General features: G+C 37.3%; 1 protein-coding gene across 1 annotated transcript in view; it reads left to right on the top strand.

Moving 5' to 3' along the window:
• The first annotated feature begins 1,516 nt into the window (after positions 1-1,516).
• The window catches only part of LOC122396915, a 61,814-nt gene continuing 36,108 nt past the window's right edge, over positions 1,517-27,222 (top strand). The window contains exon 1 of the mRNA XM_043395680.1: positions 1,517-1,965. Coding sequence (XP_043251615.1) covers positions 1,884-1,965 — 82 coding nt within the window. The 5' untranslated portion in view covers positions 1,517-1,883. The remainder of the gene's footprint in view (positions 1,966-27,222) is intronic.

The following is a 27,222-nucleotide window of genomic DNA, read 5'->3' on the forward strand; positions in this document are numbered from 1 at the left end:
TAAAAAAAAATAAAGAAATTCTGTGTCATATTTGGAACCTGTAAATTTGAGTGGCAGCCATTGTGCCATAAATTATTATTTAAAACAGAGCCACGATAGAAAGACAGAGTTTTTACAGAATTTTTTATTTCGATTATTTTGTTCAATCTTAAAAAAAGTGAATATTTCACTATTTGAAAATTCTTTAATAACCATTTTTTAATCAAACTAGTTAATGAAAATTTCACCGTATTCTCCTTCGTCTGACTAGAACAGGCAATTCCACTTCTCCCATTCGTAAATTCTAATTTATCAAAGTTCCGTCAGCTTTTTATAATGTAGCAATATTCGCTTATTATACGGAACGTGTCACTAATCGATCTTCACGACTGAAGGGGTTGCACGTCATTAATTTACTCTAAGGCTGCGTTCCCATATGTACAACGGATGGCGCAAAACCACTTGAAACGCTTAAAGAGGGTCGCTTTTAAAAGGTACCACGAGCTCAAGAGGTGTCTTCTTTTAATCGTCCCTTGCACCACACGTTACACGTATGGGAACTTGGCCTAATAGATCCACTCTTATGTCGTCCCGGCTACGTGTAAGGGTGACTCGCAACCTAGCTACCCAAATTCTTTGAAACGCAGTACAAAGAGTGTTGAGTATATGGTTGAGTGCAGCGCATAGAGTACATGGTCTCGTTTTTCAATGTTGATGGGTTCAATTTTAAACTATTTGTGCTACGTTTTATGTTTGGCTAACCGATCGATAGTACCACTATAGCTCCAAATTACCTACAAGTATAGTTTACTTGCATAATAAATAGCCAATAGAAATTCCCTTCAAAATGACATAAATAATTTAGGTGTAATATCGATAGAAATCACTAATAACCAAAAAAATTAATACGAAACATCGATTCCGCGTGAAATCGCCATGCATGACACGATGGTTGTAAACGTATCCTCCCCTAAGTTGTAAAATAAAGAAAAAAGGGAGAAAATCAGAACGATCGCGTATCGTCTTGGTCGTTGAACCCGGCCGTGATTCCGTCGGCCGATCGGTAAAGGGACGACCACGAAATTTACCCTTCGAATCGAGGCCCCATCTTCGCGGAACTTAATATCCCTGTACACGCGAATCCCAGCCACTCTGTTTCAGCGTGGCATACATCCCACTCGAGGATACCGATATTGAAACGTAAAAAAGATTCAATCAGTCGCGAAGTTTCAGCGCCAATCAATCACCCCTTCCCCGAGCTATCCAGCTTTAGGACGCAAAAGCTCTCTCGCGCGCGCAGCCCGCACTGGGGCGGCTGATCGCGACGACGACGCTAAAATGGCCGAGGGGGCGAAACGAAGGGGGGCGCAGAAGAGGGGTGAAGAAGAGAACGAGGCGACAGGGGGGTGTGTAAGGGGTGTGAGGGAGGGCGGAGGGGAGAGAAACGAGCTTTCGGGTTGCACGACCGAGTCGACGCACTGGAAGCTCTCCGTGCTTGCGGCGGGAGCCTCAGTAGCCGCTTGTACGTCGACCGGAAGAGCTCTTTGTCGTCACGTCATCCTGAGACGCGCGGCGCGCCATCGCCGACGAGAGATCGTCGAATCGTTTATGCCACGCTAAACGTCTCGTTTCGCGGTGATTTCCCCAGCCACGCGCTCCACGCGGCGAACAGTTTCTATCGGGCCAGGATTTTATTTCTATAGGGCCCAGTTTGCCAGAGGATTTTCCACCAAACGGACGACGAATTTAAAAAAAAAAAAATTCAGTGAAGTGTTTTTGGTGAATGGATCGACGGGTAGGTGTGACGATCGAAGGAACCGGATGTCCTGAGATGAACACGGAGCTGTGATCCGTGAACGGACGCGTATGAGTGTGTAATCGCTGAAACAGAACACGGAGACATCATGAGAAGTGTCGCAAGACATCGAGAAGCGCGTCCTACCATCGCCGTGTCGCTTTTCATCGTGTTCGCCGTTTTCGTGACCGGTAAGGAACAGCCGCAGGGACGCGCACTGGATCTACGCGATCTCTTCTTCCTCAAATGTCTACAAAATACATTTCATTCTTTTTTTTTTTATTCAGAGAACTTTTAACAAAAATTGAAAGAAAGTATATCGAGGGTTTTAAATCCCCACAGAAGTAGAATCTACCAGTGATTTTAATTTTACATTGTCACTGATCGAGGAAAGGATGTACTTCCTCGGGCTTTGTTTAATCCCCAACGTGTCTTCGAAGCGAGTTCGATTTTAGGGCTGGAGATCGTTTAACGCGTCGAGCGAAATTCAAAATTTCTCTGTGAAAAGTATAAAATTTTTAAATTTGGTAAAAACATTAATTCTTGTTAAGAATTCTTATATTTCGTTCGATTTAACGGAGACTCTGATGTGGTTCGTGGTGTGTCCGATAAAAGATTAAAGCGTCCCGAAGTGTGAAAACTCTGGATCAGTGGCGAACAATCGCAGTAATATGGCTCGAAAAATTAAGAGAAAAGTCTAATTAACAGCCAGAATTGGAAACCCTGGGTCTCGAAATCTCCATTCCCGTTCCCTTTTGGAAGTTCTTTGGAAACCGACGGACCTTTCCTCAGCGACACGTCGTTCGTCTTCGCGAATGCGCTCGACACTCGATCCCCGAGAGTTGAGAAATCGCAGTTGGAAATCGAACGGCGCTGAGCCGTGTTTTGACTCGAGCGTAACTTTCGCGGACAAAGTGTCGTGGGAGGGAAAGAGACGAACAAAGTAGAAATACCGCCTCGCGTTATTCGATTTCGCAAGAGCCGCTGCACTCTGGGAACTTTTCAACGATCCCCGTTAAATGTACCTTCCGTGGATCTCCTCCGGGGCGACGATTGCGGGCGGATGAAAAACTTTCTATACGGCGGGTTCACCAAGACGACACGATTTCACCCCGTTTGTGCTGGACAAAACCCGCCGCGGAACAGATTTTTCCACCCGACGATCGCGAGACGAAAATAGTGATCGCGGGGGCGCAGTCGAAACGAATCACGTACGCGCCACACACGCTCGGTTCCTTAATGCATAAATGGTTTGATATCATCGGGGTAATGTCCGAAGAGCGGTCGTTTGTAACTTCAAAACGTTTTGCGCGTTGAATAATTGCTTTATCGAGTATCCAATCGTGCGTAATCTGTGGCGCGGATTTGTCGTACAAAACAGAGAGCTTATTACAAAGTAACGTTTCGACCGTGAGCTTTTGAAGCCCTCTTCATGCTACACAACCATTAACAAGAATAATTCGTGGAACTATACATCTGATAATTAGCAAAAAAATTATATTATTAATTGTAATTTACCTGAATCGTTTGACACATTTGCCGAACGATACACCAGAGCATCGAATAAACTCGTGGTTGAGCGTTCGTGTTAATAATTCCTTTGTTCGCTAATAGCAAATGATATACGATTGCCTCGTCAAATTTATCTCTTATAATCGTACGAACGAAAAGAAGAGAACAAAGTTTTTTCAACTTTTTGTAAAGCTTCCGAATGAACGGTCGATTGATCGTACAAACGTTCAATCGGATAAATTACTTTATAAGACGTTTTATTAATTTCGAGAAAGATTAGATTCCATATTACGGTTCGCTATGATCGTTAAGCGTGTTCTATATTTGTTTAAACGGTTGTATAAGACTAATTAAAATTTAATATTATTCGTGATTATGCGGAATACCAATGCTTCTGAAATATTAATGAGAAGGACATCTTATTAATTCGTTAATGCCGCTGGTAATAAGAATTTATCTCGACGAGGACATTTCGTTTATTAACATTCTCTTCGTGGAAGTGGCTAAACGAGTGCAAGTAGCCAAGTATATCAAGAAATTAAATTGGAAGCCGAGGAAAAATTAATAGATGACATCCGCGAAACGTGAAAAAACTCGAAACTTAAATTGCAAACGAGGAACCGTTTAAAAGCCGCGTAATCCTTTCATGTAGAAAACATTAGTCAAACTAAAGGAACATTTCTCTCGAGTGTGACAGTCGGTTAGAAACTGTTAAATGACAAAAAAGAAACGATCCTCTGGAAACTTACACAATTTCTTACTCGCAATCTTTACGATCTCGTCGGCTACTCCGCGAGCGGAAGTCTTACGGCTACTTTTAATTTATTTCCGCAGACTTTTACGTCCTATTAATACAATTAAGCGAGAAACCGGAATAGGTCGCGCGGATGAAATTACTTTCCTCGGCCAAAGTGTACAAGCAAATCTGTCTATTACCCTCGAACCAATTCACAATCGAGACGAGATCTGATTAAGAATCTTATTAAATTAGTTAGCAGATTCATTTCCTTTACGGATTGGACAATTTTCTCAATCCGTGTGTTAATTTAAATTTCTTCTACTTACTCTCACCTACAAATCCGTCACAGAAGCTAAGAACATTTGCTTCGCCAACAAACATTTTTAATTCTTTTCAAAAAAAGCGAAATACAATTTTTTTTAAATTCGTTGGCTCGTAACTTTGAATTCAAATGACTTCTTACCGAAGTATTGTTCCTTGGCTACAAATTAATGGTATGGATAGAGAAACACATGAAATAGGCGGAAATTACTTTGATTTACCGGCTTAAGTAGACTAGGGTATCCATTATTGGAAATCGAGTTAAAAGATCTGCTCGTTCGAATCGTGTTTCGTTCAACGAACACTATACCGTAAGTCTAATCTTAATCCTCCGAGGAAAGTATTTAAATGGGTAACTTCTCGAGGCGGAGATTTTACGTTTCTGCTGCTCAACCGATTTTACAACCTGCTCAGACTTTATTACGATTTTTATAAAGCTTCATGGATTAATTTTTGAGAAAGTGAACTATGACACATTTTGAGCGAAGGTCTCGATAAAATTTCTGACGCCAAGTTTACTTCACTGGTTTCTCTGTTTATTTGCTTTTCCGTTGTAACTTCGATTATAATATAGTGACTTTTATATAAGCAACGTTATCGTTCCTCCATAAATACTAAAACTGCGTTTAATCTAAACCCGATGTAAATTCTAGAGGAGTCTCGAATGACCTGGGAAGTCAAACTCGGAAGTCATCCTAAGGTTAATGGCACAAGTTATGAGCTATTGTTCTGCACAAAACTTTTAGCTGACGGGAATGATCTACCTCTGATATTAGCTTGCAAAGCATTCTTCACGAGAAAGCCGTTCATTATCCTATACACACTCAAACTAGATTTAATATGAAGCTTTATGGTAACATAATCAAAGCTCCACACACTATACAACGTCGATAACAACGTTACAATAAGTACATCGAACAAACTAATACACCTCCACAGGATTGCTATAGCGCGAGGACTGCGTGGTATCAAAGCGAATACTATACATATATCGCGGGTTACATCAATTACCTCATATACTTTAATACATGCAGATGCATATCAGGCTAACAGCTGTCTGGTCTGACTAAATGCATTATATATTGAAACAATTACGTGTTTCCTCGTACGGAAATTCAGACGCTCGTTAACCGTTACGACGACGAAGAGAACGTCAGACACAAAGCATCTTGAAATATTTGCTGTCAACGCCGATGCCCCAGTATCGTAACTTAATTAATAAAGACCACTTCACCACGTCGTAAAACTCCTATTGTTCGAACGAGCGTTACCGTATTTTTATTAGAAAACTAACGAAGTGTCATCTATTATTTTTATATCTACCCATTTATCATATTACTTTCCTTTCGCCAACAAAGTTTTTCAGTTACGCTGCTGTATAATTCTCTGTTCGACTCTCTAATTATTCACACATATACAGGAAACTAAGAATCTTATTAGCAAAATTAACCAAACGTAGAATTATGCAAATAGTGCAATCAAAATAACAAGAAAAACCAACACCGTACGCACATGTCAAATTTACGTTTCCCACCGAATTCAGCGTATCCTACCAAAACGTTAATGGAATGCAAGTGCACTGCTTGAATAATGGAAGCAAAGCGAAAAATGATAGATAAACGGGGGAATGATGAAACTGTTACCGAAATAATAACCGATTATAAAATTCGAAAGTTAAAGTTTAAAATGTCTAAGCAAAATTGGAAAGGTTGTACGTCCATTTTAATATTATATTCGAGTTTAAGGGCAGTGTATGGGATTGCAAGAAACCAAATACTTGGGGTAGATTTTTACGAAACTGTATCGAATATATTTTGTTTACGAGTACCAGCTGTAGAAATAACAAATTGCTGCTTACGAACTTTGATGGTAATTTTCATCCCTCGAGTATAAATATGAGCTCATTAAAAAATACTGGTGTAATATTTGTCGATCCGTGTGTCAAGCTTCATTAAAATCGGAAATTGTTAATTGGATGATGTTATTTGTTGGCTGCAAACCTTCCAAAGAGTAACTAGAATGTCCGACCCTATATAATTCTATATCCCTTACAGAGCTTGTCTTTCTTTCTTCCATCTATTCCAGACGACATAGAAATCGAAAACTTCACTCTAAATTATAATTATTCTCGATATCAGGAATTTTAAATTGGAATATGATGTAGTCCACGTAAAATTCGAATATTTTTCGAACCAGTGCTATCGTAAAGTTTCAGTCGACAAATGAATTGCTGCTCCCTTAGAATTAGGATGCCGATATAGAGGTATTGTCTGAAAGTTTCAACGTAGATATAGTAATGAAATGTCACTGACCTAGAGTGCAAATGTCGACATAGAAATGAAATGACACTCTGCTAGAGTTCGAATGTCGACGTAGAAGTAGGAACTGGCACTTTGCTAGAGTTTGAACATCGATATAGAAATGTGTTGTACACCGCTGAAGTTTGAATGTCTAAATTGAAATACGCTAGAGCCTGAATTACGATACAGAAACAAGCTCGTAAGCTTTTGGAGCATGTATATCGAATTAAAAATTTAGATACTCGGCTAGAGTTTGATACAGAAGTTAATCGGTGCTCTGCTAGAGTTTCAACGACGATTTAGAAACGTGTTGATAGAATGCTAGAGTTTAGATGTTTGAATATGAAATAGCATTCTGTTAAGATTTGAATGATAATATGGAAATGAACTGACTGGTTGTCTACTATAATTTAAAGGGATTGAGTCATCATCGATATAGAAATTAATTGATTTGCTAGAGTTTATTACGTCATAAGTGTTCAATATTGAATTTCAATATAGTATAATTAAATAACGTCTAAACTTAGAAATTGCAACAGACTATGGAAATCACAGAAGAGAATGGATGACTAACGGTTTTAGACATTCCTTGGAAAACATGACGACGAATCAGTGTTTGTGATGACGAGTAGCACAGTGTTTGAAAGTGAGAATACGTAAATTAAAGAAGGCACGCTACAAACGAATGTAGATGAATTATTTTGTACGTTCCTAGAATTTGAAATGGAAGTGACGGTACAATATTCTCGACGTGCTATACCGCACAACGTGAGATGGAAATTAATGCAACGAGTAAAAACAATTATTAGATGCATGGAAACGACGCAATTACTGAAAATTAGTGTTGAAATTGTGTATAATATTTAATTTAAAAAGCTAAAACTTCGAAGATCAATCTTCTACAACATGAAAACCGAATGCAGAACGAATGAAAACGTTTCAATATCGTTATGAAAATCCAATGATGACGTTTGGAGGACAAATTCAGAAACTACTTGTTTCAGTTTGAAGAAGAATACCGGAGAGTTTGGAAAATATGATCAGCGAATAACGTAATTGGCAGGAGTAAACCGTCAACAAAGGAGGAGTTTGCGTCCAGATCTTGTTTCCACGCTAAACAATGGATCGCCTTTTAGTCGCGTAGACTAGATGTTACATAGTAATGTTAAATGTCAAAGGAAATAGGTTAGCCGTGGCTAAATCCTAGTACCACTACAGAGATCAGAACCACACCCAGAGAAGTCTTTATTGTCTGTACGGCGTGATATGGCGGAAGTTGTCCATTATGAACTGTTCCCTCGAAAACAAACAATAACCAAGGAGTTTTGTTGTGAGCAATTGGAACGTTTGATGCTGTCATTAGAAGAACAACAGTTTGGTGCTTTGGCCCATTAGGATAACGAAAGGTTCCACGCACGAATAGAAATTCTGCAAAAATTACGAGACTTCAATTGGAAGACTATGGATATATTTATAACATTTACCAGACACTGCCTTCACAAGTTTTCTAACGTTTTCGACGTCTTCAACCATACAACGGCTGTACCTGAGTTAATTCCGGGAACACGCTCGTCGAATAAACAAGTGAAAACATGCTTAGTGATTAAAATAATAAAGAATAAAATAAAAGGAGGGATATATCGGTTAAAATAGGAATTTTTAAACATATTTTCGTAACAGTGATTAAATATTTTACAAGTTAAACATGACAACTCGGCAGGGAAGTGGTTAAAGTGAATGAGGAAGATGTTTCGTGAATATTTAAAATCAAAAAGTAATTCTTGACGCAAGGGAGTAATAGAATTTTAATTTCTTTTTAAAAATTTTATGGAAAAATTTAACAGAATGGAGGAGATTGGTGAAAATTTAATAAAGTTTGCCAAACTGAAAATATATTGTAAAGGGTCACACTGGAATGAAATAATGCAATAAAGGGGAATAAAAAGTGTGAAAATATGGACAGAATTAGTGCAGTGCGAAACGAGGAAAGTTTATAATTTAGATATATTATTCGATCGATTCTTGATTGAAGTGAGTTTCTACCGTATTCATGTGGATTGGTGATGTGAATTAAAGTATAATACTCGCGATTGACGGTGATAGAAAAAAAGAAATAAAAAAATTTCATCGACAAATAAAGGATATTGTGTGCAAAGGAGCTATAAAAAAAGGGGTGATATTTTTCAATAATCTGTTTAAATTCTGTCGCTATCTGTATAAAACATTGAAAACAGTAGAAGGATCAAGTGTTCAAATCTAAAAAATTTTGACCCATTTAAAAAAAAAAGTGATTTACTATTCAGTGAAGTGAACATCGTACGTCATTTTTTTCACCAAAATGTGTGACTAATTTTTAACAGAATTGTCTCAAAGAGGAATATAATTCAATCAATAGTAATTAAACCGTGAATCAAACTTGCAAGATAATATATTTATATGACATCTTTTTTTAACACAAATGTGTGTCAAGTTTAACAAATTATTTTAGGAACACTCCGTAGTACAGTTCGATAACAAAGCTTTAAATGCTGCGGTCGATGCCATACCACTTGAATAGCCGGAAGAACAGTGAAAAGACTTAATTCCACTAGCAGTACCGTCGTGCATGAACACTCAGCAAAGATTGGAAAAGTATCTAGACTTGGAAAGTGGATTTCTCATAAACTGTCTGTGGCGAACTGTATTAGAAACATGAGCGTTTGTGCTTCATTGAAATATCAACTGTACAGTTATCCTTCCGCAGACTACAGTGCATCCGATGAAAAATGTATTTTTTTTGTAACAGTGCTGAACTTTAAATGATAATGAGAAACACGAGATATGGAATCTGCACGGTATTCGATGCTGAAGTCCCACGCAAGAAAAATATTACACCACACATGATGGAACACGAGCACGATAACTGATTTTTAGATGTATTATAAAAACAGCGAAACTACGCTAATAACAGATACGTATAACCGACAATTTGACCGACTAAGCATTAGTTTAACGGAAAGAGTCATCGCACTGAATCAGAAATCAAACCTATACCTCCGTATCTGCGTCACGATAGCGTTCAATTATATACGATTAAAACAACGCTATAACATTTTAAATAATGCCAATTATTAACTTGTGCCACGCCTGCGTCTACCGATTGCCATTCATTCTAATCGTTGTTCTTTTATAATTTATGGAGTTTAATGATACTGTTCGTTTGGAATTAGCATCGAATGGGCCTTTTGGCTCGAAATAACTGAAATTTGTTGGCGAGCGGGATCTACGTGCTGGCCAAGATCTAGATGGCCATAAAAAATAATGGTCAATATGTCAACGAAAAACGATAATCATGAGACATAAATCTTCGCGCATGCCAAAACAATCTTTCAGAACCTGATATTTTGCATTCGGATGTGCACGGGAATTAATGACTACATTTTCCCAAGGTATTTTCATCTTTCAAATTCGAGAATCTTCTTTGAAAATAAAGTAAAAGTTCGAACAATGAAAGCAGCGAAATACTCGCGTCTTCCTAAACGTGTCATCCATGTATTTAATAAATTATTACTAATTTCAGAATTATATTTTCAAAGAGTCTTGAATAAAAATTCCAATTACATATTCTGTCATTAATAAATTTACATCTAGTCTGGTTAGTGCTTCTATTGTTATTCCACACTCGTTTAGGCAATTTAAAATATAACGAGCGCTACTTTCATCTTCTGCTAACCATTGAATATTCAAATCCAGATCACTTAATGATGTTACCATACATTGTTCCAACGCTTATAAGCGAGAGAACTAGTTACATAGACATAGGAATTAATTCATATGGGCATCATTATAATGTATAATGCTTTATAAAGTTCTAAAAATTGAGACAAATTTCTTCTAGAAGTCTCTAAACGTTTGAAAATAATTTCTTGAAAAATACAACTGGAAATAATTTTGCAATTTACTTCAAACCTATTTATATGCCACAAAAACTTATGGATTTTAACCTTCCCTTCTTTCTCATTAATTTTATGTGGACTACAACATATTTTGATATCAACAAAATCCTTATTCTCAAAGTACTAACGATCGATTCGATGCAGAATGGCCTATTTTTATTCGTTTGATTTTACGAGGACACTCGTACATTGCCAAGAGCATCATGAATCGTCCCCTTGGAGTCAACAATCGTGTGTAACGTTTACTCTATAAAAATGACATGAAATAGTGTTATCAAAGTAACATTTCTCATATTTTGCTACGAACTAACTGTTTTGACAAGTAGCAAAATCACGATATAATTAACAGTGGATTTTAAGTGGAATTATAGATGATTAAATATATAAAATCACCATTTAAAAAAAAATAAAATATTGCAAATATAAATAACGTGTGACAAAATATTACAATCAATATTGTCACACGATAAATTATAATCCATCTCAATTTTCTTGAGTATCTACACGACATTGCAAATTTCCGTAATTACTAATTTAACTGGTGTATGTGTACTGTAATGTTTCCAGTTCTCATTCCTTGGTGATTCCACTTTCACTGTTCGCCGTTAGTGAATGTTGTTTATTATAGCAATATGTACTTATATGTGTGTACGTAATTCAAAGTGAAAGGATGGGAGGGGGTGGGCTTCGTAATATATTTACGCTTGACTCATTAACCGCTCCACATTCCAGTGATGAGTGATATTGTTACCTGTGATAATTTGTCGTGATTTATTTGCCTGTAATATTTTGTCACGTGAGATTTTTGACGGAAAAAATATTTCTTCTGATCTTTCATAGTGGAATATACGCTATCGTCTTTTGTTTTCCGAACGAAATGTCTATCAAAAGGAAGAATGCGTGTCTTTGTTGATTTCTCTGTTTCTCGAGAGCAGTATATATAAAAGGGAAATGAGCCGTGCAAAGTGCTTCACCCGTTGACGCGTCTGCCTTAAGGGGATGTTCTCATTGGCAAACAGAAAAAGAAGGTGTTATTAGGGATTTTTAACAAGAAAAATATAACCACGAATAATTTCAGATTCTAATATAAGATTGTGCAGCATGTGTCCTATGCACTGACATTTTCTAATATTTAAGACACGAATTCCGTCTGTTTGCAAGATCCGCTGAAATATAGCCTGCGAAAAAGACATCGTTTGTCTTCAGAATAAATGTTTCGCCCCCGTTCCACCAGAAACAAAAATTTCAAACAAATCCTTATTCAATAAAAGTACGGTGTGTGCTGGAACCGAAATAAATATTGTAAATCAAAAATTTGATTGACGATGGGTGTTTGCCAATTGAAGAAAACTCTGCTGAAATACGCAAAGCTCATATAAACCTGTTTTTTTCAAATCTATAAGTCATTTTTGCTTATTTTGACACAGTGGGAGTACTTCTGTTAAATTTCCGTATCCTCGTTTTATAAATCGACAAATATTATTGGTTCCCGGCCAATATTGATTCGCCTCAAATACAATATTCGTAAAACTGAAAAGCTTCCAAAATTGCGCGTACAAACTGCTGAGGAAAATACTCAACAAAATATTGTTTAACTGTTCCATTCTTCTAACAAAGGTGCTTTATCTCATCAACGCGTGTCTTTTAATAATGTATTATGAACGTGTACAATTTCAGTAAATGAAAGAAATAATATTCAAGGTACAAAATATATACAGGGTGTTCGGCCACCCCTGGGAAAAATTTTAATGGGAGATTCTAGAGGCCAAAATAAGGCGAAAATCAAGGATACTAATTTGTTTAAACATTAAACATTTCCGACCACACAGTATATTTTCGGTAATGAATTTTATTCTCGAAAGTACGTAGGATTTCGGGTGTATGTCTATTTACCAAAAATGCTTGTAATTGACCCCTGCAATCGAAAATAATTTTCCCAGAACGATTTGAAATTTTTTAATTTTGCCGACTTTGTCTACCTTCCTGAATTTTTTTCTCGAAAGTACGAAGGAGTTCGAAGATATGTGTATTCACCAAAAATTATTGTAATTGACCCCCGCAACCGAAAGTAATTTTTCCAGAACGATTTGAAATTTTTCTTTCTCGCCGAAAAATTTCTCCACCTACCCCTGTCAATTTTTATAAATATTCGTTTTTCATTTTTAGTCATTTTTTTATACGCTCTATGGAAAAGTTGTCTAATACTTTTTTGTAGGTACCCATGAGCTCTACCTCAGAAAAAAGTTTCACTGAAATATATTCACTATTGTAGGAGTTAGGGCTGTTTGAAAATTGGACCATTATTATGTGGTTTTTCTCATTTTGCGGAGTCAAGGATCAACTTTTCGAATATTTTTGGAATGTCTACATATTCTACACTAAAATACGCGTTATTTGCCTTTTTAAACATTAAAATCCTTCAATCCGTTCAGAAGTTATCACGTTTTAAACATACGCACGAAATTTTGGAGTGACATTTCTGGCCTGAAATTATATTATCGGCGAGGAATTTTTTTATCGAAAATGGTTAGGATTTCGAGGGTATGTCTATTGACCAAAAATGATTGTAATTGGATCCAGTAACCAAAAATAATTTTTCCGTGAATGATTTGAAATTTTGGAATTCAATTTTTTAATAATTTTTTAACGAACCCACAATCAACAAATTGATATTCTTGATTTTCGTCTTATTCTGGCTTCTAGAATCTCGCATTAAAATATTTCCCGACATATCGACATTATAATGTTTACAGTAACATCGAGAACTACGCCTTTCGTTTTTCACAGCTACAACATAATACCAATAGATTTACTTAAAACGTTCGCTACCACTAGTTGGAAAGCCACAGGTCATGTTTATAGCAATTATATTCAACATATCAATACTGTGTAAATCGTGTTCAAATATAATATATTTAATAGGCTATATTATTCCAGTGATCGACAGTTAATACTTTTTTTGTTCCTTTATGGGGATATAAAATTGACATAGTCATGCATACGCGACGTTGATTTATTATAAAAATCGACCACACAATGACGCGTGACACCGAAGGTGTTAATCCCGTCATTATTGCACAAATCTGAAAACTGTATGTCGGTAAAACGAAAGCGGTTTTCGTATTTGACAAGAGGCACGAGAGTTAATCTACCATAAATTACTCGGACCAAAGAAACGAAAACGAACGGTCGACAAAGGTCAACTGACGGCCGTACGAATGCGTTTGACGACTGTCGAGTAAAGTCGACGACCGTACCGAAGAGGTTAATCGCCAATCAGATCGAGTTTTCAACGTCGGTGTTGGCTTTTGTTGGATCCACGCGGCGCGGCATAATTAAAGTGTCACGCGGCGAGTAACGTTGATACCGCGTAAAAGTAAGAAGGCCAAAGTAACGGGCGCGCGCCTTTGTTCTTCGACGCCGAGCGAGGGCTTAGTTGTGAGAAATTAAGCAATTAAGCCGCGTATTTTACTACCGGAGATCCGAGTTCCACGCGCAAGCTGAGTCTTCCGACCTAAAGTCGCCGCGCCGAGCGAGCGTGAGTAAGAGCACAGGCGTTATTAAGACATCGCAAAAGTGCAAGGCGACCTGGACGCAAAGAGTCCGCGGAAGAACGAAACGAGATAGGCAGAAAAAGATTAGAAAAGAACCGCCAAGTTCGCACGCGTTGAATCTATTTAGATTCCATCGCCGTGCGTATCGAGCCTTCGGTCTGATTATTAACCCCTTCCCGTGCCATTTACCTCGACGAAATCCAGGCCCAAACTATAGGCGTCAACGCGCGGTAAACAGACCGGACTGATACTAAACTGCTTTGCAACAGAGATTATAAGAATTGTGACCGACTCTTGTGGCGCACTGATAGGAACTAAAACTCACTGGCTAGTGATGTTTACGTTTAGGTCGACTTTCCGTTCGCGAGTCTGGCTCATGATATTGATGTTTGGGCCAAAATTTTCATCACGAATCAGACTCGTTAAAGTACGGAATGAGTTAATAAATATCGCGACTTAACCTTGTCGAATAGAAGTTGATTGCCCTAAGGGGGTGGTGATGCCTGGGATCCATTATAATCTTTATTTTTGTTACCTCTCTAATAATGTGCGCGAGTCTTCGAAGAGTGTTAAAGGACTTTATTTCGCGTGCAAAGCGTACGCCATAATTCAGTCTATTTTCCAAACGCTATAACAGTGTTTAATGACCAGTTGGCGAGGCCTCGGAGTTTCGATAGGGACGCAACATTTTAAAGTAGTCGCTGGGTGAACTCCCACGCTTGCAACTGATTCACCTGCATTTGGAGAAAGTTGGACTTTTGTTCGACGGAACTGGCAGCTCGCTGAAGCGCGAAAGTAGCGTTCAAAAACTACTTGTCTGTATAAAGTCTACCTTTGCAGGTAATTCGAGGAAATTCCATTAACCTAATTATGTAATTCGCTTAACGATGTGTCTTCATACTGCAATATCGGTATTCAGACCGATTTTAAGTCACAATTTATTCTCTTCCCTCGACTTTAACGATAATATTTTATCTTGAATTAAGAGTACCTAACACTCTTGAATGTTAAATTCGTTTCTCAAACCTATTGTAGTCTTCCTCAAAAAATTAAATAAAAATTAAGTAGTCTTTCCCTGAAGTTTCCAAGATCACTTTCAGTTTGTGTAATTTCATTATAATATTAAATGTCATTACAGTATAAATTTACTAACGCGCCCTATAGTTACTCAAACTCGATGCGTGATCCAAGTCACGTTCCAATACGATTAGGGTTAAATAAAACTCCACAACTTTCGTTCGTTTATCTTCCTAAGCAGGCGCTAAAGAAATTTAGCAAATCAGAACTAAAGATAAAGTAGAAGAGGATATTAAAGGGGAAGACTGCAATCATGAACACTTGCTAGCCATGTTAAACGATTAATATTAATCACCGTTGATATCTGACGCGTGATCTTTCGCATGAAAATGTCGTCCGTCAGCTTCAATGCACTTCTGTGGACGACAAACGAACGAACGCCTGGTAATTAACATCAAGGCTTTTTATTGCGGAAGCATCCACAATTCGTTACCATACATATTCCGACGTCGCTGGAACATTTCTACACGCTTTATCTTGCCAGGTATCGCATAAAAAAAAAGTTCAAGAGATTAAGAGCTGAAAAACGAGCTGGGCAATTTATGGCATTGCCGTAACCGATCCAACATTCGGGAAAATATTCAAAGACCTTACGCGATGTGATATGACGTGCCAAGTCCCTCCTCTGAAAGTTATTTACAAACAATGATGATTGTTTCGTTGTACAAAAGAGATACCTGAAAACATTATACGAAAGATCGAACGTTAGATATTAATAATGATTAATATACTGGTGCTTCGAACTAGTGCAGTTTCTGCTTTTCTGTCGCTTAGGTTTCCCTGTTCGTATAATTGTGCCTCACCCTCTTTCATTGTTTCTCATTCGCTTTCACTGTTTCTCATTTTCGCCCCTGATGTGCTCACGGACGATCTAGAGATGGACAACAGTGATGAATTCTTGGAACGTGTACCTGTCCTTCAAGTTCTCATCAAGGGGTACATAAACAGTAAGATTTTTACATCGAGGAATAAACTATATCTGCGCAGGAATCAGAACGAAATCTTGGAATTTTGTAAATAGTTAAACTGTGCTGTAGTTATAAATGGAATTTTTTTAATTTTTTAAGCGAGGATATAGATAATTATTCGAATGAGGAAACTTTTAGATAATGGAGCATCTTATTTTTGGATTAAAAAAAAGTAGTGGTTCTTGATAGTTTTGTCTCCTAACTATAAAATGAAAAATGGTGCATGACAAGCATGTATATTTTACCCTGCACTTACGTCTCTCCTAGCTCCTACAAAATCACTTCCTCGCTTTATCCTATCTCACTACCTACGGAATATCTTATGATACTCTTAAGTATTCGTCTTTGGTTTCACTTTACTTTACAGATTTCTTTTTCTATCCAAAATAAACTCAAATAAAATGAAAGAAGATAAATCAAAATTGTAGAGGAGTATTTCATTTGATATAGTAACCTCCATTATCTTATGGTACGACTTCTTGGTAATTGTTTAAAAGTTTTACCCACCTGTCGATTTCGATGATTTTTGGGTATATTATGGAGGACAAGATTTGGAAAAAGTAGTAGTGGCACATAATAGAAAATTTTGCAAATATCTTGGAAGTCTGATCGTTATATACATACATGCAGAGGAAAAAGTTGTTCCTAACCTTGTTCTCTATAATAAGGATGGTCCCCACTACCAGCCAACCGATTCTCCCACCATCAGACAGCCCGTCAAGTTCAACACTAGTTAGGTGCCCAGCGAGCCTTCGTCCTAGCTCTGCGTCGTAGACACGGAAGGGGAAGATTTTCTGCGCACGAGCAGGACAGAAAAGTAGGGGAAGGAGCCGTAACTGGATCGCAAGCCACCAGTGCGCCACACCTGCTCCAAAAATCTGAAAATCATCGAAATCGGTGTACAAGTCAAACTTCTAAATAATTTGTTAACAACGTAGTATCAATTCTTCTTAAGCAGAGATAGATTCAGTAGCAACTCTATTAATCACTCAGAAATATGTATTTTGTTATACAGTGAAAACTCGATAAATGTCGCTACTCCGGGTCCGGTCAGCAACACTTACGGAATAGGAGAATCGTCTTTCGAATTTGATTGTAGTTTGCCGACGCTTCGAACGTAGAAAGAGTCAGTAGCTAAAGAAGAAAGAGGGACTGAAACTCGGATTTATCGCCCCAGTTTAAATATCCGCGTCAGTGTGACCACACTACTGCACAGAAGAAAGTTTTTTATTTTTTACTTTTTGTTAATAAAAATTTCACTATCATGTTGGGTAGATTTCTCTGATTAAAATGAGGCTAAACACGATATAAATCGGTCAATATTTGGTAGCATAATATTGAATTAAATGTTGTACTTGCGAGTCTTTCTCTCTTTATTTATCCTTCTTGTGCTGTCCTTTTCTATGCTCGGAAGTATCAAAGAACGACGCATCGAGGTGCTGGCTACATTTATCGAACGGGAGGTAGCTATTTTCAAACGGAACGGTTCCACCGTTTCATAAGTGATCAAAAACTGCAACACTTATGAAATAGGGGGTTTCGTTAGCTACCACTGTTCGATAAATGTACCAATCCACTGACCTTGCGAAGATACGAGTACACAATATTTAATTCAATATTATGGTAACAAATATTGGCCGATTTATATCGTGTTTAGTCTCATTTTAATTAGAAAAATCTTCCCCACATGATAGTAAAATTTTTATTAAAAAAAAGTAAAAAATAAAAAACTTTCTTCTTGTACAGTAGTGTGGTCACACTGACAGGGACATTTAAACTAAGATGACGAAGGCAATAAAGATTTTTAAAGAAAGCCGCTACGTCTCCGGTTACACTTCGCCTCATTGGTTCAAGGGGGATCCCCCTAGTGGTGGGGATAAAAATGTATCATTTATGGAACAGCTCTTGAGGACATTTATCGAGTTTTCACTGTACTCGTTAAATTGATCTCTGAGAGGATTTAAGAGGCGAATGGAAAAATTATATAATTGCAAAAGGATTTTCGAAGAATGCATTAAAATGTACTCTAGCTTTTTCTTCGAGACAAAAATCCAAATAAGTTCACAAACACCGGTAGCAATCAAAGTGATCGAGTTATGTGGCTCGCCCAGATAACGCGACGCGATGTTTGCGTTTGCCTCGAGTCCGAGCGATAAGAGCATGCCGCCGTAAAATTATACTCCCCCGGTCCTCATTATACGAGAATAATGTTGACGGAAGGAAGAGAATAACGAAGAAAGTTACCGTTTGTATTAAACTTTTGATAAAATGCCTCGCGGTGCTACTCTCGGAACTGAGACAAGTGATTCGTCGCGTCAAAGTGAATCCTCCAGGGGCGCAAACGAATCGTTAAGAAGTACGGCGATGTTGTTTTTACATCATAAATTCTATCGTCTGGCCGTGGGAAACTTTTCGACGTGTGCCGCGGAACGTGGAAACTCGAGGAAAAATGAAAATAATTGGAACAATAGAAATTGAAACTAACGCGTCTCGAGGAACCAGAAACCACGAGTTGAAAGATGACGAGTTTCATTTATTTTTTAATCGAACCCAGGTTATGGTTTGGAGGATATTCCAACTTTATGCTAGAAAGAATCATAAATTTTGTTTACCTATACTGTCGTTTAAAAATTGATTGGACTCTTAAAAACAATATTTTATACGCGTGTTCTTAATAAAATTGTAGTCGATGTAGAAATGTAGTCGTTTGACAATGAAAGTACTTTTGCAACTATTAGCATAGAACTCTATCAATGTTATTTCTATCCGGGGCATGAGCTTCGCGATAGTATCGAAGATCATGAAAATGCTGAGTTTATAAATAAATATAAAAGCGACGCTTTAGAACCGACAAGAGGTTGAGACGGTAATAGCAGCAAGTGAAATAACCCGGCATAGTTGCTTCAAAGAAATGCAGAGGTGGGTAGGGAACCAATTCACAATTCACATAATAAAGAAAATGTGTATGTATGAGAGAGAGAGAGGGGGAAAATAACAGGAACACTGCCTGCAATAACATCGATAATCCCTTGCTGATTCTCACAGGACTTGGCTTGCATTTGAAAGGTAAACTTTCAGATTATCGTTATATTTGACTGAAATCCTTCTTCCAAATAGCGATACCACTTCTTACTGTGTAAGCAGACTGGCAAACAAAGGTCTTCTGGTTGATTTTCAGCAGAACCAACATTTGTAGACTACTGTAAAAAAGTAGTACAGCGACCACTATCAAGATCTCTACCTTATGTTGTCTATGGCAACATTTTATCAGAACTCTTAACACTATTTTCGTTCGGTTATTCAAGTACTGGTATAAGCTGAAAGTTAAATACACCGAGATTGTATTTAAGCATGTTTGTGTATTAAAAACTGTATGAAATTTGCAGTTTGCTAGTTAGTTGACATATCCATACGGAAACATTTCAACCACCGCGTACGTGTAACGCGAGACACACTCACTATGTTGTATCTCGTTTGCACTTGGTGTTTCCCACTCACTTTCCTCGCTGGACTGTACACGCGAAGTAAGACATCAACTCGCGATAAAAATCACCGTCTATCCCACTTCCAAATGAGCCGGCGGTTTCGATTTTATCACGCGAAAGCTGGAATTACTGCACTTTCTTCAAGAATATTGCTCGATCTGAAGTACAGTATTTTACAGTAAAACGGAACGAGACTTTATCACCCCAAGGTACGAAAAGAATGGTTTTAATAATTCACGATAAATCATCGAGCGTTGCATATTGCAATAAAAGTTGTTCAAGTTTTCAGTATTCACCGAGTCAATTCAATATTCTAACGTTTTCAATTTCTCTTTTCCGGGTCCAAAAATCCAAGATTATAAAGAGACGAAGTACTCCCCGTGTAACTGAAACAATTCCACCCCGGATGATTGAAACGAAGATTATCGAACGATCTTGGGCACGTAACGTTAGCCTTCGCAGCTAGGGCAGACTTAGTAACTCAGTTATAATTCATTTTCAATCTCATCGGTCTGACATTGTGTTAATTATACTTTTAACTTGTGACCTTATTTCTGTATAATAGACTGCGCGTGTATTGAGTTTCAGTTACGTTGTTCTCACGTTAGAAGATAATATCGATGCTATTAATCTTGAAAATTGGTAATTGTCTAGCAGGCATCTTAATGGATACATATGAATATACGGTTATAATTGCTGGCAATATCGGAGCCTCGATATCTGTTTCGAGTGAAGTTAGCACGTAGTTCTTAACTTTCCTGGAGGTACGTCGAAGAGCTCAAAAGTGTTCGTTGCAAGCTTGATAAACTAATCCATCGATCGCGAGACAGGCTCCTCCTACAATCTTCTTGGCGATGATTAATTGCACGAACTGTTCTTTTAGTAGATCGACTAACATATCCCCGTGGCTCGTAATTTCTCGGATAAATGTCTTTGCGGCGATGTTACTTCCATTAAAATCGATTATAGGACATAAATTGTCGTGCAAATTCTTTGTAAGCTTGGCGGGACTTTTTCTGTGGAACGATAATTGGCTGTAGCTATCGAAGTCCTCACTGCTGGTGAGATTTCCAATCGAATAGTTCAATCTGTTAGCTCGTATACCTTCCTTTATCATGAATAACCTGTTAATTATCCATGATAATTCTTTCTCGTACGAGTTTTTCATTAATTCGCGTAAAACTATTTTATTGGAAATCCTAGAATATCCATCAAAACGAAACGAAATACTTTTAATAATTAGTATCGAAGAAAGTATATAGGTAAAATTTTTAAAAAATATATAAATCAAATATTCTTTTTAAATTTATTAATACATTATTAATTCATCACGTTCTAAATAGAGTAATTTATGATCCAGTATAAGAGGGGCATCATTACCACGGTAGGTAATTAAAATGCCGCAATTAAAATATCAGAAATAAATTAAACAAGGATGGGAACGAAATACTTACGATCATAATCGTACTGAATGAAATTTGTGAATTAGCAGTCGAGAGTAATAGAAAAACTGATGTAGAAGGCCAAGGAACTTATTAAATTTTAATTGCTTTAGGAGAATAATATCGTATTCTAAAACGTGTTCTATAATTAATTCGAATAACAGAGAATTCGTCTTATCTTGAAGTTATTATAATAGTTACTATTAATAGTTACATGACCGTTACTGTGAAAAAAGTGTAAGTATCAAATAATCAGAATATCTTCGCGCTAGCATAAATTCTCATATAAATTGCAGTCAAAATTAATTTCCTTCTTGGAGAGTAAATAACGCGACGTACATTATGTGCGGTTTATAAATTATTGCATTCGCTGTCATGGAAACAACTGATACGAACAGTTTAAAGTTTTATTTTGAATTCCACGGAAATATGAATGAATGCGCCAAGAATTATGCCCCTATGTTGGAAAGTAAACAAACAATGGAATTAATATATCGGAATTACAGGAGAGCGCGGCGAATTAAATTCATAAATACACAGATAATATTCGAAATGCGACAATTACATTAGAAACTGCATGGCGTATATCCGATACTCTGTTTAATTACGTAGAAGAATGTGTCACGTTAATCGATGATCACACAAGAAAAATATACACGGTGTAAAATTTTAATGAGAGATTCTAGAGGCCAAAATAAGACGAAAATCAAGGATACTAATTTGTTAATTAAGGCTTCGTTAAATATTTATAGAAACATTTCCGTCCACACCGTATATTTTCGGTAATGATTTTTTTTCTCGAAAGGTCGTAAGAATTCGGGGGTATGTCTAATGACCAAAACTGCTTGTAATTGACCCCTACAATCGAAAATAATTTTCTCAGAATGATTTGAAATTTTTTAATTTTGTCGACTTTGTCTACCTTCCTGAATTTTTTTCTCGAAAGTGCGAAGGATTTCGGAGATATGTACATTCACCAAAAATGATTGAAATTGACCCCTGTAATTGAAAATAATTTTTTCAAAACAATGTGAAATTTTTTTTCACCGAAAAATTTTACACCTACTCGAATTTTTTTCTTGAAAGTGTGTAGGATTTCGGGGGTATGTCTATTGACTAAAAATGGTTGTAATTGACCCCCACAACCGAAAATAATTTTTCCGTGAATGATTTGAATATTTTAATTTAATTTTTTAATAACTGTTTAACAAAGTCTCAATCAACAAATTGAGATTCTTGATTTTCGTCTTATTTGGGCCTCTAGAATCTCCCATTAAAATTTTTGCCTGGGGTGGCCGAACACCTTATATACATTGTTCGTGACCCATGAACTGAATAGAAGTACACGACAAAGAAAAAGAGACCATTCTTTTTTAACACGCGAGGAAGTAATTTATTCGACATTAATAAAACATACAATTTGTGTTTGAAATATCGTACAAATTTTAGTGTACCTTATTGGTTTAAAACTTAAGCGTGTATATTTGATAGTGTCAGAGAACAATGAGACTGAAAATTATTTATAATAGTAACGAAACTGCAAAGTTGTACTTGTGGGCAAAATGATCGATGCTGGGGTTACAATGAAATTCGAATCCTCTATTCATTCCAACCAGACGAAGTGCCACATTATCTCTGCAGCCGGAACACGTGCCATTGTATCGAGCCAATAGGCTATCCATCTGCCACAGCTATCGATTTACCAAATTGCAAATCGATACGTCGAATTCCATACTTGGTAATATACTTGACCACTGTCGCTATAGCCGCCGGGTACAGAATGATCTTTAAGTTATATTCAATATTGACTTGGCGTCGCGACGTCTCGACACTAGAAGATTACGGCTCCAACTGCGCCTGATACCCCCGCGACTCCTATCTTTACAACCCCTGCAAAATATATTTTTCAGTGAACGCGGCGCGGTAGAAAACCGGAGAGTGCATACAGTATCTTCGTAAAAATAGGATTTCCCATTTTATATTAGAATGTAAATTAAGTGACTCCGCTCTCATACAGCCCGATTCACGACCGCATATACTTATTTCTTTGGCAAGGAATCACGGAGAACTGAAAACGCGAAGAAATAACGGAGTCGAACGTTTAAATCTATTTTCGCGAGAAACCAAATCGAAAAGCAGAGTGAAAGAAAAATTAAAATGTTTGTTTAATTCTCTGTTATCTGATAATCAATAAAGAGTAACAATACTTTTAACTATTCTTGAAAATTAAAAATCCGAGTCCACTGTTTAGCAAGCAGATCAAGAAAATTAGATGTAATTAGAGTTTCTATTATGTGCTATTATAAATGTTTGGTCGTAGTTACTAATGAAGGTATCAAAATGTATGGCGCTACGCGAAATATTCCCTCGGAGGCTATCCTGAGAATAAACTTCCACTATCGGTAATCTATAAATTATTAACTGCTCATTAATAACCATAAACTAATTGAAAATGTCGCTAAGATATCAAGCCATTAATCTAACGGTTTAATTGAATTTGCGCATATGGCACGTATTCCCCCAATAAATTTTACAAACTACGCAACTTCTAGACTTCGATGCACATATTACTAATACGAAAGCACTTTTAATGATTTATTATATAAAGAGAACTGCGATTAACTCCTATGAAAAATAAACGTTATTTTTTTTGTTCCTGTGAATGTGGTTGCAACGTTTCAACTATAGGAGTTAGCTTCGAGTCAAAACAGTCAAGTCCGTTTCGAATAATTAACCGTAAAAATGAACGCAGACAAGTAAGTAACACAATGAAAATTAATATTCATTAACCGTCAGCCAGACCCAGAACCAACACTATTGTGCGATGCGATGTTTGCGTGACAGTAGCTGAAACTCGCTGATGCACATCGTTATATTCACTGTCAGAAACGCTAACGTCGTTTGTATCAGCACTCAAGGTGCTCACGTATCAATGACGCATGAAGATGATAAAATATAATTCGATCGAATCGATACTATATTCAGTAATCGCATTTTTAGAATATAAAGCTGGATATTTTGTTTAATCGTTGCAATTAATTCGCTCGAGTAAATTGTGACATCGTCGACTACATTTGTCTTCCGATTCTTCGAGTTATCTGCGATCCTCTCTAACCGCTTAGAATTAATTAATTGTAACACTTAATCTTGATAGCCATCCGGAATTTCTTACCTCGTAAAAGTCAATTGAGCGAGATGATAAATTTGGGACCTACAATATTTATTGCGGACGTGCATTCCTTTTTTACCTTTTTCATACACGACCAGTGAATGAAGTCAATGGAGCGAACGCTGATCGATTTACCTGGTCGGGAAAAAGTATGACGATAATTCGACGAAGACCGACATCGGTGTCCCGTAGACTTCATAGAGAAACTTTCGAGATCCGAATTTCAGTAAATCCAGTACAATCGTAGATACCAAGATACCGTATAAATTCACGGTTCACGACAATCAGCTATGATCAGAGCTAATATCTTTCTCCCAGATGTCGATGAAATATCCACCTGTCACTGAGACCAGTGTGCCAAATTACAAATCGATATTCAGAGTTTCGTCTCGATGATTCTACCCTTCGGCGGTAATATTCGTGAAAGATTCACGGGGATCCTCGTTCAGGTGAAAGATATCATCGTTAGGCTTTCGAGAACTTTGCTCCGCAGCCAGAAATATACTATTCCAAGCAATTAGAGGGATTCAAGTATTAGAAACGAAAGGAATTCATAATTCGTATTTAATATAATATTTTTGCTTCTATAACGAATAGGAAATTTTAATGAAAATTCCCTTGAGTTGGCGATCGTCAAAATCACCTTGCATTTATTGCATTATTTTGAATTTGCCATTTAACAAACGATGAATTAATAAATCAGGTTCTTCAACAGATTATTCAACATGTTTCTTCGCTTATAAAGAAATCGTATATAATATTCAAAAATCATTTGACCTCGCCTGTGACATAAAATATAACGAGTACAACCCAAACGTTTTCGACTCTGTTAGCTTGGTTATTAATGAAGTTTCGTGCAGTTAAACGTATTATTCCGTTTCTATTATCCGTAACATCGCTGCACCGAATAAAGGATTTAGCGAACGAAACAGAAGATGAAAACAAAAAAAAAAGAAATTAAATTTGAGCGCAGGATGGACGAAAAAGGAAACAATATGTTAAACCAAGAGTTTCTAAAGCGAAATTTGATTCAACCGTTTTGTGAAAAGAACATGGAATCTGCTGGCATTATGGAAAAATACAAAAAATTTCAAAGAATTGAAAAGCACACTAAAATTCTGATTCACTTGTGCGAAATAATTCTGTTATTCTACAGGGATTCTGTTTTTCCACCTGCATTTACGTTCGCAGAAGAATAGAAAAAAGTTGCTGGAAACATCTCGACAGAAAGATAAGTTGGCTTTGTTTTCCATGCAATGGTACCAAAGAGTATGTTTCTTGCAATTTAATACACTTTTTAAACCTGCCATTCCATTTTAATTTTTGTTACATTGGACTAGACTTTCGACCGTTCTATTGTTAAAACAATTCAATTTATAAAATTTATTACTTGAATAAAAGACGTATAATATTCTTATAAATTCGTTTCTCGTAAAAAAAACTAAAAATACTATATTTTTCCACTTATTACGCTTATATTGTTGCCGAGCAGCTCTGAAAAAAGCTATTCAGATAAGTCTGACAATCCACCGCATTAAAAATCTATCAAAGCACAATTTCCTGTAATAACCTGTTTTTGAACGACCACGAACACCCAGAGAATCAACTGGTTGGTCAAAGTGATACGAGCATGGATGCTTAAAATAGATGATAACCACAAGGCAAGCACCAGTGTCAGTTGGTTATCTGATCTCTCATAAAGCTAGGTGCAATACTGGCAAAACGTCAGAACACACTTTCAAAAGGACATCGTTTGCACCAGAAAGCTTCAAACGATATCAAAATTATTTGGTACAAAGCTTGTCGCGTAAACCGATTAATCTTTGGTACAGTCGCAACAAGCCATGTATGATTTACTACTTTCAACTCTTTGTGAGTATCTTCACAATAAACAAGTCAGATAATAACGATAGAACGAAATGCGTAGCGCGGTATACTTCGTAAATAAAAGCTTGCAAATATTCTTTTACCATTATAATGCTGTACTTTTATTGCACAGGGATGGCCGCTAAACTGCAAGAGTTACCGAACGATACGACGAATAAAAATTGACGTAGATGTAGGAAGCGCCCCTCGATTACTATTCGAGGCATTCTGCTTTTAATTTGAACGTGATCTGTGATTGTCGATCATGCGGTTCTACCGCTGAGTCGTGTATTCCAAGTTCGTAGCTACTGTATTACGGAGAAATTGTGTAAAATTACCGATCGCGTGTACCAATTGCAGTGGCTCGTCAGTGCACAGAAAACGTGACTAGATCCATTGTATTTATCTTATGGACATCGTCTTAGAAGAGATTTCCACGTCGTATACAGCAGGAGCGCCAGCACCGTTGAAAAATTACCGTCGTTAAGCGCCAACGAGCTTCCTGGTTCTTGTTGTTCTCTGCCTTGAAATACAATACCGGACATTCTCCCTTTTCAGATAACAGCGGGGGGTGGCGACTCAATTATAGGATCAAACAGCGCACGCCCCCGTCGCGGTAAATCACAATCAGTTTTAGCGAGCGTGGTGTAATGATCTTGGAGAAAGCGTTATGGGCCAAAGCTGCTCAAAGTTAAGCTATTTTTCGTTAAACCGGTTTACAGTGTCAAACTTCGCTTCGAGACGGAGGGATCGATACCGCCTGCCTCGCTAAAAGTCGCACAGCCTGATCCCAGGGATAACTGGGGAAGGAAGCAAGTAGCGAGATGGTGGGCTAAGTTTCAAGAAACTGATACCTGTTAAATAACGTTTCCTCACGGAACCGTAGACGAAGACGCTGGACAAATTCGATCGAATACGCTCACGTAAATCCTCGTTTCCGTTTCAAGCGATTCCGGGCTCAGCTGAAAGCGTGGCTCCGGCAATTCCGTCAGGATAATCCGCAGAAACTGGATTCGAGGCTCCAAACGTTACACTAATCTCGTTCGTTGTAATGCATGACGCACGATTACGAATTTTTAC

Source organism: Colletes gigas, unplaced genomic scaffold (genome assembly GCF_013123115.1).
Source record: "Colletes gigas isolate AHSC1104 unplaced genomic scaffold, ASM1312311v1 Colletes_gigas_Sc00008, whole genome shotgun sequence".
NCBI lineage: Eukaryota > Metazoa > Arthropoda > Insecta > Hymenoptera > Colletidae > Colletes > Colletes gigas.